The sequence below is a fragment of the Panthera uncia genome, chromosome B4 (genome assembly GCF_023721935.1).
Source record: "Panthera uncia isolate 11264 chromosome B4, Puncia_PCG_1.0, whole genome shotgun sequence".
NCBI lineage: Eukaryota > Metazoa > Chordata > Mammalia > Carnivora > Felidae > Panthera > Panthera uncia.
The window spans coordinates 105,704,353-105,724,239 of NC_064809.1; the positions used below are offsets into that span (position 1 = coordinate 105,704,353).

The following is a 19,887-nucleotide window of genomic DNA, read 5'->3' on the forward strand; positions in this document are numbered from 1 at the left end:
AAAAAGGCTGCATTGCAAACCACCCTAAAACTCAGTTACTTAAAACAAATTGTTTAATCCCATTTTTATGTGAGTTAGATAAGGCGACTCAGCTTTAAGCTCAGGAAGCTCAGTTTAACTGCAGGTTTGCAGGACAGCTAGTTCAGCTTTGATTCATTTTTCTCCTCATTTGGGGACCATCCAAGAAAAGTTCTTCTTGTGGCAGTGGCAAAAGAGCAACGAGGCAAGCCCTATGCTGCAAACACGTTTCAAGTCTTTGTTTTCCTTTTGTCTGCTAACACGCCATTGACTAAAGAAAGCCTCATGGCCAAAGTCATGGCCAGAGAGTGGGAAAGAATATTCGACTCACTCTAGGAGGAAGCAGGGAATGAATATTTGCTAAACATTACAGTGTTCATTGAAAATCTTTGAGGAGAATGGTTGGTATGCTTGAGAAGGAGCCAGAGGCCAGTGTGCTTGACATGGACAGACAGAAGGGAAGAATGTTAGGGTATGACAGTAGAGAGGGAAACAGAGGCCCACTCGAGATGATCCAGACCACAGACAGAAATTTATTCTAAGCACAGTAGGAAACATTTATAGGATTTTAAGCAGAGGGTAACGAGAATATGTTTACATTAAGAAAAGAGAGAGAGAGAGAAAACACATTTCTGGCTACTGTGTGGTTACTTCATTGAAATAGATCAAGGCTGTCGGTGAGAACACTATCCTAGTGGCTCTTTTGGCAACTCAGGGGAGCACTGACGGCTTACACCTGCATGTGATAATGGAGTGAGGAAAAGCACTTGGATTCGGAATACATACTGGTGGTGGACCTACACCTCAGGGGGGTTTGATAGCTTGGAAATGATAGGGAGTGAGAAAAAATTATAAATAGCTTCTAGTTTTTGATGTGTGCAACCTAGTGAATAATGCTTCCAACAACCGAAATGGAGAACACTAGAGAAGAAGGATATTTTTAGAAAGGTGTTCGGAGGAAACTAAACTTGTTTTTGGAGGTAGGTTTGCTTAATGGTCTTCTAAGTAGGGCTGCTGAGGATGTGACAGAGAATATGATTTGGGTTGTCAGGGATGCAATTTGGGAGGTTGTTAGGGAATAGATAGAGTTCAAAGCAGTGAGACTCTTATCAGGATCACTCGGGAAAGAATCTAATTTGAAAAAATAGGACCAAGGAGTACTAATAACATAAACCATCATGTTCCAAATTCAGCACCTATTACCTTCTTAAGGTAAAGAAAGAAAAAGTGTTTCAGTAAATCTGCTCTTAGCAAATGGTAGCTCTAGTGCATCTGTTCTGTTTTGGGTATTACAGGTGCTACAGAAATTTTCTCAGACTTTGTAACATTTCAAAAAAAAGGTAAAATTTTTCTTTGAATAAAAATCCGTCCTAGTTTTTACTCTAGATTACATTCTAGTTTGTAAAACTAAGAAAAACAAAAGAAGAAAGTTGCTAGGGACATTTTTTTTTTCTGTAATGTTTTCATTTTGATCTTACTCTAAATGGAAATTTATAAGACAATTATTTGAGCATTACACATGGGCTGTAGTGATTTTGTAAGCATCTCAATATTTTCTTTGATATGAGAAGATTATAAGTATGATCAATAGTAACTAGAATGTGGAGCATCCTTAGTTAAATATGGCAGCTCATTAACGTGTGGATTGTAGGCAAAGCTTGTGTTATAATTGGAGTTAAAGTTGCAAAATACGCTTGACTCCAAAATCCATCATCAGTTTTTCCAAGTTAATTACCTATAAAGATGCAAGAGTGGAGATAGGAAGAGCCAAAGGGAAATGAGCTTGGAATTTACAGAGATTATGGGCAAGGCATGGTTACACATAGATGAAGAAACTGGGCATCTGGTTTACATTTACCTAAGTCTCCAATGTCTGGGTTACATGCATTTCATGTGTAAGATAGTATATGTGGGTGTGGGTGTGTGCGTGCACATAACTGTATGTCTGGAAAATGGATTTTAATTGAATGGAAAAATCAATTGAGTTTACAAAGAGATTGACATCATTGTTTGTTCAGATGAATCAGAGTTACAGTTCCAACCAGAGGCTCATTTAGAGGAATGGAGTAAGCCCACAACTTATCGTAAGTAGTCAGCTGATGAGTGCACATGATCCCAGGGTGTTCTTCATAAATAATTTTTGAAAGTTGACTTTCCCATCTGGAGGGTGGGGGGGGGGGAGAATGACTAGAGAAAAAGTTGAGAAAACTGACTTAGTTGAAGGCTCACATCAAATATTAAGACTAGTGACAATAAAGGAGTTTTAAATTGAAATTAAAGTAGAGATGTGGCTGAAAGAGATGGTACAAATGGAAACATGGAAAAATATGTGAGAAATTTAAAATAATTACTATTTCAGTTCAATTTATTAAATATATGTTGAATAGACTGTAAGCCTTGCAAGAATACAATGATGAATACTATCCTATCCTTCTAGAAGTTTATAGTCATAGAGGAGGAAAAATAATTTTCCCTCTACACTTCTAAGTTCTTGGCTAAGAAACCCTGTAATAAAAGACGGATTAACAGGAGAAAAACAAACAGAAGTTTAATAACATGCCTACCTCCTGTATACATGTGAGATATCCATGGGAGATAACTCACCCAAATGGCCAACCTACCACCTTAAATGCCATCTCCAGCTAAAGATATAAGACAATGTTGAGGCAGATGAGGGAGTCAGTTATGGAAGACTACCAAGAAAAGCACCATAAACAAGTGTAAGGCAGCTGTGCAGATTTAAGTCCTTCTCCACTGATAAGAGTTTCTAGAGAGTTTATCATCTTTCTCTCTCTGGTACAGAGAGGGAGGCACCCTTACCAATGGAGATTTTCCTTATTAACACAAATATCTCTTACAAAAAGGTAACTTCTACATGTTTTTCAGAGCTTCTGTGTCTGCTGTTTCTTAAAAATAACCATTTCAAGAGACTCAATATGCCAAAGGGACATATTTTGGGGTGGCAAATTCTCTTCTCCTTCATGGTTTGTCACAAAGAGATGGGCATTTAGTAGAAACTGGGGAGAGTAGTAGATGAAACTACTGTCAGAATTCAAACTCGGAAAGGTTTACTTTTATAAGGCCATAAAATACAGTCTTTTAAAAAATGAGAGATAGTGTCAGAAATGACAACACGGAGGTCAAAGGGAAGATGGGAGGCAGATTCCAGATGGTAGAAACACCACAGGGAAAGTTTTAGGTATTAAGGTATTAAAATCCTAGCGAGCTCAGGAAGCTGTTGATGAGGATGACAAAGCCTCCACAATTACAGGAAGAAATCATCTGGAACAGAAGAACTCATCAAGTTGTTTCTGAGCCTTCCCATCTCCAAATAAAATAAGTCTGTTCCAGACCACTCTTTCCAAATGCCAATGTTTCAGCCATTTCTGTGGACGGTTTTAAGTAATTACCTAATAACAATCTGACTTAATTCGCACTAGAAGCTCTGAAATCTACACAGGTAGGGATGTTGTGATCTACAGGTACCCAGATAAACTTATTTAGATGTGTAAATATACAAACCCCTTTAGAGTTAGCTACTTGTGGTGACCTCAAACTGGAAGGCCAACGCATCAAGACTATCAAAGGGTGATGTTCAAACTCCGTAAGTTATTTTAAGAGCTAAATAAATGTTAGCGGGATTTTGGGCAGAAAGCCTTTGAGTTAGAAACAATTAGGGCACCTAGGTGGCTCAGTCAGTTAAGTGTCCATCTCTTGATATTGGCCTAGTTCATGAACTCACCATGAGATCATGGTGAGATGGAACCCTGTGTTGGGGTCTGTGCTGACAGTGCAGAGCCTGCTTGGGACTCTCTCTCTCCGTGCCCTTCCCCTGCTCTCTCTCTCTCTTACTCTCTCTCAAAATAAATAAATAAACTTTAAAAAATAAAGTAAAAATAGTTTACCCATTTTTATAGGAAAACACCTCAAATCTTGCTTTAAAAGCATCTCTTGGGTACTTTCTATAATATTTTTTAAAGGCAAATATCTACACATAGCCTACTCTCTTAAATCATTTAATTGGCTTTTCTATTGCTTGAAGTCACCAGAGCTAAAAAAAAAAAAAAAAAAAAAAGGAAGGGGGTAATTAACAGATTTTTTAAAATATACAAATTAGAGATCAGATAAAGTTTATCTATATCATAATTTTACCACAAAAATTTACGTATCTTTTTTTCCTTTAGAAGAAAAATAGTTTCTAGCGTCTATTTGATTTTGGATCATTTGACGTTAGTTAACACATTTTCCCTCAATTCTTTCAGATTTATTATATATTTAAAACAATTCTCACATTTACAGCTATATTCAAGTGATATTTTGTCAACATTCACTTGAGCTTTATTTATTAATCACATGAGGACAATAGGAATCGCACTTCCTTTTTACGAGTAGGCTGCTATCACACATTTTTTAAAGATTATTCTTTGTATTGGCAATCCAAAAGCAGATAAAACAACTAATTTAACTATCACGCAAAGAATAATAATATAAAGTTCCTTTATTTTTTTTAATCAAAGTGGCTTTAAGGGATTCTATCACTAAGATAATGAGAAGAAAGTAAATATAATCTTCAGAATTCTAATTAAGTGTAAATAAAAAAACCTTTTAAATTTCTGTTGCGCCCTCTTGTGGTAGGAAAGCAAATGTTTAGAAGTATACATTTCACATTTCTTTGCCAATTAATTACCCTTCAGTGAAATTTTTTCAAGTGAGTCATGTTCAATATTGTGTTTTATGTTAAGTTCATAAAACAAACTAAAAGTAATAGAAATATCACCTATTGTTAAATTCCTGAACATTAAATTATATGAATGATTCCCTGCTATTTTAAATAATTACTAAATGTTTGGAATTTACCCTTTTTCTTAAGTTTAAAGTAAAATAGAGAAGTTACTATCATAGAATATACCGTAAAATATAAATCAACTCTCTATAGAGAATAATCCAGATTATTTTGTCTATCATTATTACATGATTGATATATTTAAAAAGTGAACAAGTCTCGGACACTTTTACCTTCAAATATTCACATTCCTAACAGCGTGCCATTTTCAGATCATTCCATGTATCTTGAAATACTTAATGCAAGAATAAAGCTTCACTTCAAAAGAGCAATTATTTTCCTGAGAACCTAGGAAATGAGCATCATTGTGGCTTACAAAGTAAGATGTGAAGACACTGTCTCAGAAATCTGACTTTGGTAGATGGTGGTTATTTAGGATTGTTTCCTTTCCAAAAGTACAATTTCACTTTTATAACAGGGAAAAAAAAATATGCAATGGTGAAAAACAGTGAGAAGGGGTTATAAGAAGATTAGGATATAGCATCCAATGAATCCAAAAGGGGCAGAGCAATGCAGACAGAAAAATGAGTAAAGTATCAGAAAACATCAATCAGTGATATAATAATATGCATTTCCACCTATTAACAGACAAATAATTTACAATTGGATTTCATAGACATGACATTGTTTTTCTAAGACGTTTAACCAAAATTCAACATACACAATTCAGTCATTCTCCCAGTTACTTAAAATAAAAACTTACAATGTGTTAGGAAATAATGTCCTATTCCTTAGAGCTACTAGTTTTTTTTTAATGTTTATTTTTATTTTTGACAGAGAGAGAGACAGAGCATGAGCCAGAGAGGGGCAGAGAGAGGGGGAGACACAGAATCCGAAGCAGGCTCGAGGCTCCCAGCTGTCAGCACAGAGCCGACGCGGGGCTTGAACTCACGAGCCGTGAGATCATGACCTGAGCCAGAGTTGGACACTCAACCAACTGAGCTACCCAGGCGCCCCTAGTTTTTCTTTTTTAATTGTATTTTTTCTTAATCCCTATATCTTAACTGATTCTCTGATCATCTTCCAGTTTCTCCCTTTTTCTAGCATTCATTATCTAAAACCTATATTAGTCCCTAAATCACAAAACATTTGCTCACAAGTGTGGGTTATCAGAAAAGAACCCCAGGGGCGCCTGGGTGGCTCAGTCGGTTGAGCTTCCGACTTCGGCTCAGGTCATGACCTCACAGTTTGTGAGTTGGAGCCCCGCATCAGGCTCTGTGCTAACCACTTGCTCAGAGCCTGGAGCCTGTTTCAGATTCTGTGTCTCCTTCTCTCTCTGCCCCTCCCCTGCTCACGCTTTGTCTCACTCTGTTTCTCAAAAATAAATCAATGTAAAAAAATTTAAAAAAAAATCTTTTAAGAAAAGAACCCCAACTCCTTAAGCACTTCCAAGCCTTAAAAATAACTGATTTCATGTATTTATCCTGGAGATTGTATTTATATTAGAAATATCAGATCCCTTGCCTCACAAAATCAAGATAACAACTTCTTGGAGTCAGGAATGAGAGTAAATGGGGCAAAAGAGATCCTGTAAGTTTTTTTCCAGTATGCTCTATATGGAATTGCTTTAGAATGACTCCTGTGCGTCAGAATTCCGGAGCAATTAGGGAAGATGTCACTTTCATTTGAAGTTCAGAAGTGGGGGAGGAGAGTGGGGGGGACAAAGGAAAAGGGGAGGAGGAAGTGGAGAGAGGAGAGGAGGGGTAGAGACGAAGGAGGGCACATCCTGAAAAGATAATCCCTGTACTATCATGACATCATCCTTCTACATGTATATATAGGGAATGGCCAAAGCATCTCTCATAGTTCACTTTCAAAGTCAGCTGAAGGCAGAGGAAGAGCTAGAGAAAGCCCCTTTCAGAGCATCTGTGACGTTTATGGACTTGGCTTGCTAGAATGCTCAAGATGATGGCAGCAATGAAAATCCAGCTGGTATGCATGATACTTCTGGCTCTCTGCTCCTGGAGTCTGTGCTCAGGTAAGCGCAGCTGCATTTCACAATTCCCTGAAGTGATTTCTTTTTTCTTTTTTTTACACTGTGCTGCTACTTATGTTAATGCAGCCGGGAAGAAGAGCTTCTCCTTTATTCTGTATTTGCTTTTTAGTGATAGAAACTGAATATATTCATTCTCTGTCTTTATGATTACAAAAACTGAAAGATTTCATTTCTCTTTTTAAATCTGCAAGGTAATAAAAAGATTTCAATGAAATCTTCATGCTCTCCCTTTGGAATGTGACCACCAGAGTAGGGAAAAAAAAATATGTAGAACTTAAATTAGGCTGGTCACTATCTGATGAGAAGTACAGAGGCAGTGCCTGTCAAAGTGCAAAACCATAGTTAGAATCCATTCCATTCAAAATGCTTTTTTCTCATCCTCAGTCATTCTCTTAGGAAGCAGTGGCTTCTCCCTCCCCAAAATTATTTTCTGAATGGTGTGTATATGTTAAGATACAAACAAAGTGAAAACTGATGTTTAATGAGTAAATGAATGAACCATTATTTATAGAAAATTATTTCTAAAAAACATATAAATATTCCAAGTACTTTTTGAAAATACACTTTATATAGTCTATGTGACAAATAAACATCTTATTAATTTAATTTTCTGCATGCTGTTTAAGTTGATATAAAATGTAATTGGAAAATTGGCATGTTTACATTAATAAAAATTCTTTACCTATAGATTGTTTTGCATGTGATAATTGAGAGACCATGTACTGCTCAATATCTATCAATAATTTACCTTGAAAATAAGATTTAAATTTAAAACAGTAACATGAAATGTTGCAATATGTTCCAATTAATGTTTGAAAAATAATTGAATGATCACACCAAAGTGGAAAAAAAAGCATAGGGAATAAATGCAGTAAGATCATTTAACCTGTTTTATACTTTCATATTTTATAAATATGACATGAAATGTTTAATTCAAACTCCTGCTGATTTTATTTAAATTATGAAATTACATCTAGCAGAAGATATAAATGTTATTTCGAAAAATCTTTAATTTCTTTTGATCGCTAGAAAAGATCTTGAACTGACTTTGCAAAACATTTCCATGATATAAATAGCAAATTTTCTACAATTATGATTTTAGCTATTACAGGAGGTTAAAGGTATAGTGAGAGTGTATGAGGAAAACTGGGTTATTGATTAAACACTGTGTTCATTCAGTCTTAGAACTTCTTGATGTAATAAGCCAAAATTTGTAGGGAATTTGGTGTACATTTCTCATAAATGGCTAAAGGGATTTGTCATTCCTTTGAAAAACAGATTTGGCCTTGAACAAAGAGGAGAAAAAGATCTCTGGTGTAATTTAATTCCTAGATGCAATGTAAGAAGTGGTTCCTCTAAGTGTGACACTTCTTTTTAATAAAAGTGTGTAGTGCAAGGAAGATAGTCATTGTAACCCCTGCTTTGTTTTATGACAGATCAGTGAGTATGAATTAAGTCATCTTGCGATGGTGTTCTATAACTTTATTTCTATTGCTTATATATAGTACTCTCTAAAGTTTTCCTCTCTGCAATATATTCATCAGTGGAAACTGGAATGGATATCCTAAAAAACGTCAGAAGTCCATTTTCAGCACAACTACACATGTACTGAAGGACAGCTCCACTTTTGCTTAACAAATTTACTTAATAGCCTGTGATTAAATAGCTAAGTACATATTTCTGAATTCTTATTTAAAGTAGAAAAACGTATCTTTCAAAGTATGTTTTGTAAAACAGCATCTCATGTTGACTAAATCTCAGTATCTTTCTTCTTCTAAAATTATCAGTAAACAATTCCTTTTGGTTTGTCTTGAAAAAGTCTGTTGCACACACCTTTTCATTATAGTGTGTTTAAAATATCAATATGCATATAGTCTATATATGTTAACTATTGCTGGCAAAAATTAACCAGCATTTTTGATGAAATCTCTATTATATGATATAATCAGCTTTTTTTTTTTTAATACTGAGATTCAGTGATTAAACAACTTCAATACATCAATAGTTCTCTTGGCATAAAATCATGTGTTTATATTCTTATAAGTGCTTCTAATATTCTAGCTGCCGGTTAGCCCAGAATAAAACCATAATTATTTTTTGAATATTATTTTAAGGATAATAAATACATAGGAAAACAATAAGCCTCTAAGACTAGTTTTTTGGGATTAATCTAAAGTCTGTAGGTTACAATATAATTATCTATGATTATATAGTAAACATGTGGTTTTGATTTTACTCAGATTCAGAAGAGGAAATGAAAGCATTAGAAGCAGATTTATTGACCAATATGCATACATCAAAGGTAACTTTTTTTCTTTAACCAAGGATTGAAAAACCTGTAAGCTCTTATTATAAACACGGTGTCCTTTTCCTATAGTTAATAACTTCCCATCAAGACTGAAAAGTTCATAGAGAGGCATTTACTTTTTCAGAAAATTTTCCTTGAGTTCAAAAGAGTTAAGGGTGTTGATGTGACAGGGACAGAAATTATAGTGACTATCAATCAGTACATTGCAACTTTAATTAAGTAGTCACATATTGTTTATGTGGAGATGAAAATGTATTTAAAGGAATCCTGTTTCCATTCCTATCACATGGTGTATGGCAAAGGGTATGCCTCAAGTTAAGTGTATACATGAAAGCTAAGTGACATTTTAGCCTTTTTTGTCATATTGGCAAGAGTAAAATGGAGTTCTAAGTTAAAAATGAAAGTTCATGACAATTCATGAAAGAAATGTGGTAGAGCCTAAAGATCAATAGACTGGCAAACAGAAGCTTGGAGATCTGATCCTGCATCTGTGACTTATGAACCATCTGATCTTAAATAAGGGGGTTAGTTAACATCGCTTGCCTTTGCTTCCTTATTTTTAAGGGTTGGAGTTTATGATCTCACATTTACATCAAATCCATGCCTAGATTTACATTCTCCCTATAACAGAAGTGTCATCTACACCTGCTCATTGCTGTTACTGAACCAACTGAGACTTTGTATACCGGACCCTTTTATTCCTCTCTTGGGGTCTTGAAAACAAGGTGCCTAGATCCCAATCTGTACTTAGGAATAAAAAACAATTACAATATATGTGATTACCATGCTACCACACAGTGCTGATTTCCCCAGAGTGAGTCAATTAGTGGGTATCTAAAGGCAGAAATAGAGAACCGGGTTCTCAACCAAAAGATGTTTCTCAAAGAAAAATAAATTTTGAATTGAGGCAGACCCCTGGTTCAATCACTATTATAGCCCTAGGATATTAAGGCAGAGGATTCAACAGATGTTATAGTAAGAAAGTAAAAGCTCAGACGTTCTGTCTAATTTCTGAAGCAATACCCCAACTCAGGTCTTGTACTTCAGATTTCTCTTCCTTAACTGAGTGAGCACATTCCAGGTACAACAATCCCTATTATATTTGTAGAATTATGTGGGTATAAGGGGAAATAGTATTTGGGAGCGTGGGGGTATTATTATCGGAAATCTAACAAAGATACATTGTCAGCTATGATCCTTAAAAGACATTTGGGGAAAATTTAAGTGCATATATTTTCACCATTGCCCAGATCTACAAAAGCTGAATGGACTGAGACCAAATATTTTCTTAATTTTATAGCTTTCATATCAGGAATGATCAGATTTAGTTTAGTCATTAAACCTCAATGACCAAATAATAACCTTAAGACAATGGATCCTTTGTTGAATACTCAGTCAGAAGAGGAATGGTGACAGTGATATCACCCCAAAAATAGGAAGACAGGTGAAGTCAATCGTCTATGTTTAAAAATGGGGAAGGTTAGGAAACAACTTAATTTCACAGTAGAGATGTTACCTCCATAATTCTAAATTTACACAGACACATCAAAGTCCTAAATAATCCCCGAAAGCTAGTATAGTTTCAAGAGTGCTAGCTACCTTGTGAAAATGTGAAAGTAGAGTTGTGATTCCTTCCCTAGAGTTGCAAGGGAAAAACAATCCCAATTTATGGAGTGGGTTAGTTTTTCTTTTAAAAAGAAATACATAAATGGGACGCCTGGGTGGCTCAGTCGGTTGAGCATCCTACTTCGGCTCAGGTCATGATCTCGCGGTTTGTGAGTTCGAGCCGAGCCCGCTTTGAGTTCTGTGTCTCCCTCTCTCTCTGCTCCTCCCCTGCTCATGCTCTGTCTCTCTCTCTCTCCTTCAAAAATAAAAATAATAATGATAATAATTAAAAAATAAATACATAAAAATACAGGCATAATAAATTTTTTCTCTTTTATTTAATCTTGGAATATGTCTCTAAACAGATCATGGAATGAAAATTGAATCCCATTGCCTCCTTTCAATTGAAATAAGCAAAATACAGTCTATAATGAGAAAGCACCAAGAAGCATAATTATTTCAATTTTGCTGTTAGGATGGGAACAAAAAGCTCATTCCTTATGTTTTACAGAACTACTATCATTTCTTTCTCCTTGACTCAATTGATTTTTGGTGTGTGTAGCGTTCTATGCAAATGAAACCCCAAACTTATGAGCATTTTAACTAAACTACTCCATTTAAAAATTTAAGAGAATAATAATTGATATTGGTAGAACTAACTCCATTATGAACAGCTTCAGAAAGCTTCAGGTTTCTTCTTTCCATTTTAAAAATAAAGTATGTGAAGAATTTCACTTGTGAAGTAAAGCTATTTAGACATTAAAATATTAATGTGAAAATTTGCTTAAGCAACAGAAGGTTGAGAGAAGAGTCCAAAGCTTGAAAAGTGGAAGATATTTTTTTTTTTCTCACAATACGGTTCTCTTTATTACCAGTGCTAGTACTTTCCTATTGTTCTATTCAGAAAGAGAACCTGGTATAGGATGTTTTCTTCAGGATCTCAAAAAGCTGCTATAATGTTGTAATTTTCTATGATCAAATTTAATGCCTTGTATACAGTAGGAGTTTAATAAATATTTTTGAACTAACAGTGAGAATCTAGGATCCATTATTAACCATCACATTTTGTATTCAACTATAAAACTTCAGAGCTTCACCACAGATGACTTTAATTATTTTCTGTTCTGTGAAATGCTTGAATTCACAATTTGCTGGACTTATCTGAGTTCAGTGTATTACAGGGGATAAGTCTTCGTCTTATGGATTAGCTCCTATTTAATTAGGTAACAAAAATTTGACCAGAATCTTATTTAGTATTAAAAAGTTAAAATCAAGTAATGGTAAGTAAGAACCACAAATATTCTCATTTTCCTTATCTTGAAAAGAAGAGATGATATTCTAAATTTCTTATCTACAGGCTTAGGTCTATTATAAAAATTTGTATAAAATAATGTAATAAGTAGAATGTTTATTGTTAAAGAAAGATTATGACACTAGCTAAACATAATAGGGAAGACTTTATTCAAGAGGAATTACTGAAATGGGAGTTTTGCAGAGACTGGGCTCAATTCCAAATACAACAATGGCAAGTGTGCCTTTATAGCCAAGAAGCAGAGTGGGGGTCAGTGGATGGAATAAGAGGAAACATTAAGGCTAGAAGGAGTCTTGCTAGAAGACACAAGATTGTGATATTAGGGCCAGAAATTTCATCAAGTATCTGATATTTGATCAGATATCTAGGGTGATCAGATACCATGGGTGAGGCATTTGCAGTAAACAGGCTCAGCAAGATTCTTGCTAAAACTGGGCTAAGTGGATTAAGGACTGAGCCTGAGGTTGGGACCTAGTCAAGAAGTGGACTTAGAAGAGCCTGATTCTAGGAAAGAGAGTCTTTACCATTTTTCTGAATGAAATGGTTGAGACCTTACACAAAATGTTCTCAAATACATGATGTCTATCTACTTACACATTCTTCAGTCAGTCATACTTTCTCAGCTGTGCTTTTAATGTGACTTTAAATAATCGTATTATTGAGTCATGTAGTGACTATTTTAACTAGCAGAAAGAAATGAGATGATTAATTCAGTTTCCTCAGAAAGAAAGAAAGAAAGAAAGAAAGAAAGAAAGAAAAGAAAGAATCAGATAACATTAGTCCTGACTGGACTTTATGAATAAAGCTTTCTGTGGTCAAATTAGTTTGGGAAACTCTTGACACTGCATTGACTCCATTAGAAAGTTACAATGAATATTTGCAAGTAAAAGGCTCTGAGGATACCTACGTTCAAGAAATCTTTACATTTCCTTTAAATTCAAGTTTTCCAATTTACTTGACAGTGGAACTCTTTTAAAAACAGTGAGTGCAGGGGCGCCTGGGTGGCGCAGTCGGTTAAGCCTCCGACTTCAGCCAGGTCACGATCTCACGGTCCGTGAGTTCGAGCCCCGCGTCAGGCTCTGGGCTGATGGCTCAGAGCCTGGAGCCTGTTTCCGATTCTGTGTCTCCCTCTCTCTCTCTGCCCCTCCCCCGTTCAAGCTCTGTCTCTCTCTGTCCCAAAAATAAAAATAAAAAACGTTGAAAAAAAAATTAAAAAAAAAAAAAAACAGTGAGTGCAGAACTAGTGTTCTAAGAAGTACACTTTAAAAAGCCCTCCATTAGGGGCTCAGTCAGTTAAGCATGGGACTCAGGCTCAGGTCATGATCTCATGGTTTCTCGCTGTCAGCTCAGAGCCTGGAGCCTGCTGCAGATTCTGTGTCTCCCTCTCTGTCTGCCCCTCCCCTGTGCTCACTCTGTCTCTCTCAAAAATAAATAAATATTTAAAAAATAAAAAGAAGAAGAAAATGTAAAATTAAGGTATTCCATTAATTGGTATAATATAAGGCATTGCTGCCAGGTAATGGAATGGAGCATGTTGTCTCTAAGTTTCCCATAGCAGAAAAGTTTAAGCAATGGCTGGAAAATCTTATTCAAGGAGCATAGTTGAAAGTATTTCCAAGCTGGTTAAAACCACTGTATATTACATTATTATATATCGTAATAATATTTGTAAGTAAATATCTTTATACTCATATATTTGCATGTTCTTAGGATAAAAGCTTAATCAAAGGGTGTGCACATTTTCAATTTTAATGCAGTACATCCTTCAAAAAGTTATAACAATCTACACCCAGATCAACAAATATTTAGAAAAGGAAGTGTCTGTTTCTCCATGTCCCTATAACTACACCAACAAATGTACCTAGCCTTTGAAAGTCTTCTGAGCTGATGGTGGCCAAATTCTTTCCACATATTTCTTCTTTGATGAGTGATCTGTGACTTGTTTACTTATATCATTTATCCAAGGTTTAAAATTTTTATTTTTATTATTTTTTTAAATTTGTGGATTCAACAGTTTCTTTTTGAAGAGCTCTACCTGTGTTAAGGATATTAATATTTGTGGCAGCTTTTACATATAGCTTGCTTCTGGTGTTAGTTCAGGCTGTTAATTTTCCAGAGATGTTTTACACATTTATGTGTTTAAAGTTATCCTTTATTTTGTGGATCATGGTTTGGATATTTGCTTAATAATCTAGGTTTATAGAGTAAATTCTGTATAATTTACACATTATTTTATTTTTACTTATATTTAACCCATCTGCATATTGTTAGACTACTATATGTCAATAGAGTTATAAGTAGATGTAAGTCCAGGTTTCCTGATAGCCTACTGTCCCAAGGATTTCAAATGCAAACTTTGCTGTATGCTATAAACTCATTTGTACTTGGACTAATTTGGGGGATATTACATTTTCTTTGTTGGGTTTAATGTTTACTCTTGTTTTATTAATTCTCTCCTTTGATTACTGAGTCTTTAAAATAAATTTCAATAACTGGTAGAGTAAGTTCCTCCTCATTACATTTTTAGTTTTCCAAATCTTCTTGCTTATGCTCACACATTCATACTTCCAAATTAACATTATAATTACTTTGCCAAATCCCCACCGCCAAATTCCAGTCTTCCCATATTTTCCAAATTGGAACTTTGATTTGCAATTGCATTACAGTTGGGGAATAATTCAGAGAGAGTTGACATATGATAGTATTTTTATTGAATCTTCCCATCGTGGTTGTGTGGTCATTCACGTGTGTGTGTGTGTGTGTGTGTGTGTGTGTGTGTGTCTTTAAGAAAAGTGTATGCTTTCCTTCATCTACGCCCTTTGCAATTTTTGTTATTTTTTCTTATTTCACATTTAGTTTCTCCTAACTCCTTATGTTTCCTTGTTTATTACTATTGGCACACAGGAAAATTATTGATGAAAATAGTGGTTTCAGACCCTATCTTATTAGAAAAAAATAGTAATTCTAGAAAATATTATTATTTGCGAATAAATAAATTGATCAGCTGTGTTGCTGTTTATGAGAATTATCAATGTATGGAATAGATTAGTGACCCTACATTATTGTAATTGTGCAAATCTATTAATATCCTCATAGTCCATGCTCCATTAGACACTAAACTCTGGTAGAGATGCTGTTTTTAAAATCTTATCTGTGATGTATACATATATATTTACACATTTACACTCACTATTATTTCAAAATTTTTGCTTTGCTTATGTATGTGTGCCTGTGTATAACTGTATTACATTTTTAAAAAATAGCATGTATGAGGAATTGGCACTAATCAATTCTGTGATATAAAGTTACTAAACTAATAACAGTGTGTTTATTAGGCTGGAGTAACAATGAGGCCCTAAAATGTAATGGCTTCGCGCAATGGAAATTCATTTCTTATCCATATGATACAAGATTTAATTACCTACTTTTAAAAAATTTAAGTACCTGTTTTTTTTCTATATTTCAGACCAATAAAGCAGGTGTTTCTTCTTGGAAAATGACCCTTCTAAATGTTTGCAGTTTTGTAAATAACCTGAACAGCCAAGCTGAGGAAACAGGGGAGCTTCAAGAAGACGAGCTTATTACAAGAAGGAAATTTCCCACTGCCTTAGACGGCTTTAGCTTGGAAGCGATGTTGACAATATACCAGCTCCAAAAAATCTGCCACAGCAGGGCCTTTCAACACTGGGAGGTAAAGCAAAAACAAAATATGAATATAATTATCGTTATACTAGTTAGCTCTCATTTGTACTGATTTTTTTTTTCACTGCGATCATTATCATAACAGGAAGACTTACAAATTTTAAAGAAGAATAAACCATGTGTTGAGGTTAACATTCCTTCAGATCTTCAAAGTGTCCTTCAAATATTTGGAGTTTGGCAAAATATTATTACTTCAGTCTTAAAAGGGGGGAGTAATATCCTAAGGCAGATTTGATCCACATGCTTTTATTGTGCTTAAATGAATGGCATACTCAGGCAATTTGTGGCGGTGGTGTGCCTACAAAATTTAAGGACTCAAAATGTGTTCTTAGAAACACAAAGTCATGTGTATTATCTATAAACAAACACAAAACATAAAACACAAAGTTTCGATTTGTATTTGAATATATTAAGCAGATAAAACTGGAAAAAATCCATATATGTATATATTCCTATTTCAGTTGAATACGTGGATTTCAGGCATCTTTAGCATCTAAATTAGGTCCACTAACAGCCAAGACAGCCAAATCCATTATACACAACTACACTTAAGTAGTGGATGAGTCGGTTGTATTTAAGGCCATGCTAGTGATTTATTGCCTTTGGTTTTAGAATATTTGTTAGTTTGAAGGAGGGAAAGAGAAATGAAATGCTTTATTTTTTTATTTATTTTTAAATGTTTATTTATTTTTGAGAGAGAGAGACACAGAGTGAGTGGGAGACAGAATCTTTAAGGGGGCTCCAGGCTCTGAGCTGTCAGGACAGAGCCCTACGCCGGATTCAACCTCATGAAGGGTGAGATCAGACGTGAGTCAAAGTTGGACGTCCAACCAACTGAGCCACCCAGGTGCCGCAGAAATGAAAATGCTTTAAAGAAAAAAAAAAATTCCCAACAAAGGTGGGGAGGCACCTGGGTGGCTCAGGTGCTTGAGCCTCCGACTCTTGATTTTGGTTCATGTTTTGTGAGTTCTGAGTTTGAGCCCCATATTGGGCTCTCTGCTGATAACTCAGAGCCTGCTTGAGATTCTCTGTCTCTGCCTCTTCTTTTATCCTCGCTCTCTCTCTTGAATAAACATTTAAATAGGTAAGTAAATAAATAAATTTCCCAACAAGGAAACCATTTCTCTCATATTAATCTCTAAGAGAGATTTGCTTCATCTTTTATATTTTGGGTTAACACCAACATTGGGACAGTGAGGGTGTCTTTGCTGCTAATATAACAATCCCTATACACGACTATCACAAAAATACCTTGTGGAAAAGAAATGCAAGACAGAACTTCTAGAGTTTATTCTAACTTGCAGACAAAAAGATGTTTTCTAGATGAAAGACCAAAAAAGCTAGGTTTAATTTACTACTCATCTCTTAATTCTAATTCCAGCTAAATAACTTAGTCTTCAAAATATTGTTTAAGTCAATAAAACTTGGAAAATGCTAATTTTAACATAGGGAAATGTCAATTGTGTGCTATTTATCCAGGGATTAAAAACAACAACTCAATAAACTATTATACACACAAATCAGGTGCTCATAAGATTAGAACTTTTGCTATTTTAAATGTCATTGAGTGATTTAAAACAAAAACTATAATATCATTCAGAACATACTACAAATTATAGATTATGTTCACAGACAAACATGCAATTAAGAAATTAGGTTGTCTAACGGTAGTTCGTTTTCCTTCTCTGAAACTGAATAGCTGTGGGTTGAAATAAAGTACTTGGTGATAGGATTCAGTTCATATGCATTAAAATTAAAAACTTAACCTCCTGTTAGTTTTTCTTATAATGACCCTAAAGTTTAGAGGATAATCACAAGTACAAATACAATTTTTATCTTGAACATTTTTTAAAATTTCATATAAATTATGTGCAAAATTCTGGGAAGATTTCTAAATATTTTCTGCTAGCTGAAATTTGTGAATCGCAACTATACCAGAAAGAAGTATTCAGAACTAATGTTAGAATGTGGCATATTTAATGAAATTTGGTAAGATTCTACATGGAGATGAACTCCCTAACGTTACTGAATCTGAATTTGCTTCTAATTATTAGGCACCACAATCTAAAGAGACCTTTACTGTTTCACATGTGTTAATTTCTACAACTAAGCTAAGCAGAGCAAACAATCCTCTCTCTGAGACTGAGAAATGGATCTTTGGAATGGCTTTCAAGACAAGTCAGTAATTAACTTCAAGAAATATAAAATCCTATTGCCTTTTAAGGCCAAACATGACTTACTGAATTCAAAACTCTATGTGTGTTGTGATTTATGATATATTTTCTTAACATTTTAGTCTCTCTATCATAAATTAAAGCCTCAAACATACTCGAAGATGTACTAGGTATGTTGCTTCAGTTGGAGGTATCAGTGTATGGCCTTGAACAGAGAATCGGAAAAACCACGTTCTCATCCCGTCTCAGTCAGTTGACAGTCATCTGTCCTTGGACAAAACATTTAATTGTTTTAAACCTCATATATCTTATCCATGTATGTCTTACTGTCTGAATAGCAAATGAGATGAAATGTAGCAAAATACCCTGAAAGACATGCCACATGTAAGTTTGATTCATATTCTGCCTCTCTTGCAGTTAATTCAGGAGGATGTTCTTGATGCTGGAAATGACAAAAATGAAAAGGAAGAAGTTATAAAGAGAAAAATCCCTTACATTCTGAAACGTCAGCTATATGAGAATAAACCTAGAAGACCCTACATACTCAAAAGAGGTTCTTACTACTACTGAGACGATAAATATTTTATTTATATGTGATTGTGATTCATAATCCTTCACTTAAATATCAAGTTATACTTGTGTGGTAATGTGACAGTACACAACTATTGTGTCTCTTCTTACAATCGTGGTTTATTGGATGTGATTTTTCTGCATTAATATAAATTGGACTAAATGTTTTAAAATAAATCTAGATCTTGAGCATGATAATGTGTTGTGTATAATTGGAGTAGATATTAATTAAGTCACATAAAGAATGTGTTGTAATTTTGCAAAGCACTTAGTGGTTTGTTTAAACAGTCAAAATGTTGGACATTTTTTAAAAAAAAAATTAACATTTATTCATTATTTTGATAGAGACAGAGGGTGAGCGGGGGAGGGGTAGAGACAGAGGGAGACACAGAACCTGAAGCAGGCTCCAGGCTCTGGACTGACAGCACAGAGCCCGATGCTGGGCTCAAACTCACGCACCGTCAGATCATGACCTGAGCCGAAGTCGGACGCTTAACTGACTGAACCACCCAGTCGCCCCAAAATGTTCGACATTTTAAACCAAATTATGAAGGATTATAATGGAGTCCTATGGCAAAGTCTAACCTATACAGCATAAACCCAAAACAAAGTAATAGTACTTCTTTTATTATTTGTTATAATATATATATATATATATATATATATATATATATATATATATTTAATTGAGAGAACTACATGTTCTTTTCAAGACTCACATAACTCTCTCAGATATGGGGAAGGTAATAGTGATAAAATAAGATCATCTTAAAAGGATGATTAATGAACTATTGTTAATTATGCCTATCTTAATGAATGATCTTCAGCTGAATTTGTCTTTCTGTTAACTAAACTTAATGGCTAGTAAAAAGCAGTGATCCATCAGAACCATGTTTCTCCGAAAATGCACTTCAATTAGAAGAGTTACCTTTACTGACTTCCCCCACACACACTTTGATACAGTAAATGATAACTTTAGTTTTAAATTCATTGAGGAATTTGTGTGACTATTTTTTTTCCAAGTAGAAAACATGTTTGAGCCAGAAGGAATACTTGAAATAATTCCTCATAAATTTCGTTTAAGACCATACTTACGGACTCATAAGCCCTCACGGTCTATACATTCTGCCAATAGCTGTGGGTTTTTAGGTTCTCACTCTTGTAAGTGTCTTGAAAGTCCTCTCCTCACAGGGCTGCAACCTAGTTCATAGTCATCCAAGAGGAAAAATATCAGGATTTAAGTTGTGGAATGAAGGAGGCTTCAGAACTTCATGTACCTTTGATAAGATTGCCTAGGCTAAACCCTCACTCAGTAGGATACAGCAACAGCCCGAGTCTCTGAGTTTTTCTGGTAAAACC

General features: G+C 34.8%; 1 protein-coding gene across 1 annotated transcript; it reads left to right on the forward strand.

Annotated features, from left to right (window-relative positions):
* Positions 1-6,650: 6,650 nt before the first annotated feature.
* Positions 6,651-18,695, forward strand: NTS (neurotensin). The gene is made up of 4 exons (XM_049626034.1): positions 6,651-6,839; positions 9,098-9,159; positions 15,549-15,773; positions 18,376-18,695. Exons 1-4 carry the CDS (start codon positions 6,758-6,760, stop codon positions 18,526-18,528), a joined length of 522 nt encoding a protein of 173 aa, XP_049481991.1. The 5' UTR covers positions 6,651-6,757; the 3' UTR covers positions 18,529-18,695.
* The last annotated feature ends 1,192 nt before the right edge of the window (positions 18,696-19,887 follow it).

Excerpts from the sequence above, each read along its gene's own strand:
- NTS (XM_049626034.1), top strand. The coding sequence starts at position 6,758 with ATGCTCAAGATGATGGCAGCAATGAAAATCCAGCTGGTATGCATGATA. Across the intron at positions 9,160-15,548 it reads CCAATATGCATACATCAAAG|ACCAATAAAGCAGGTGTTTC; the intron begins GTAACTTTTTTT and ends TCTATATTTCAG. Across the intron at positions 15,774-18,375 it reads GGGCCTTTCAACACTGGGAG|TTAATTCAGGAGGATGTTCT; the intron begins GTAAAGCAAAAA and ends CCTCTCTTGCAG.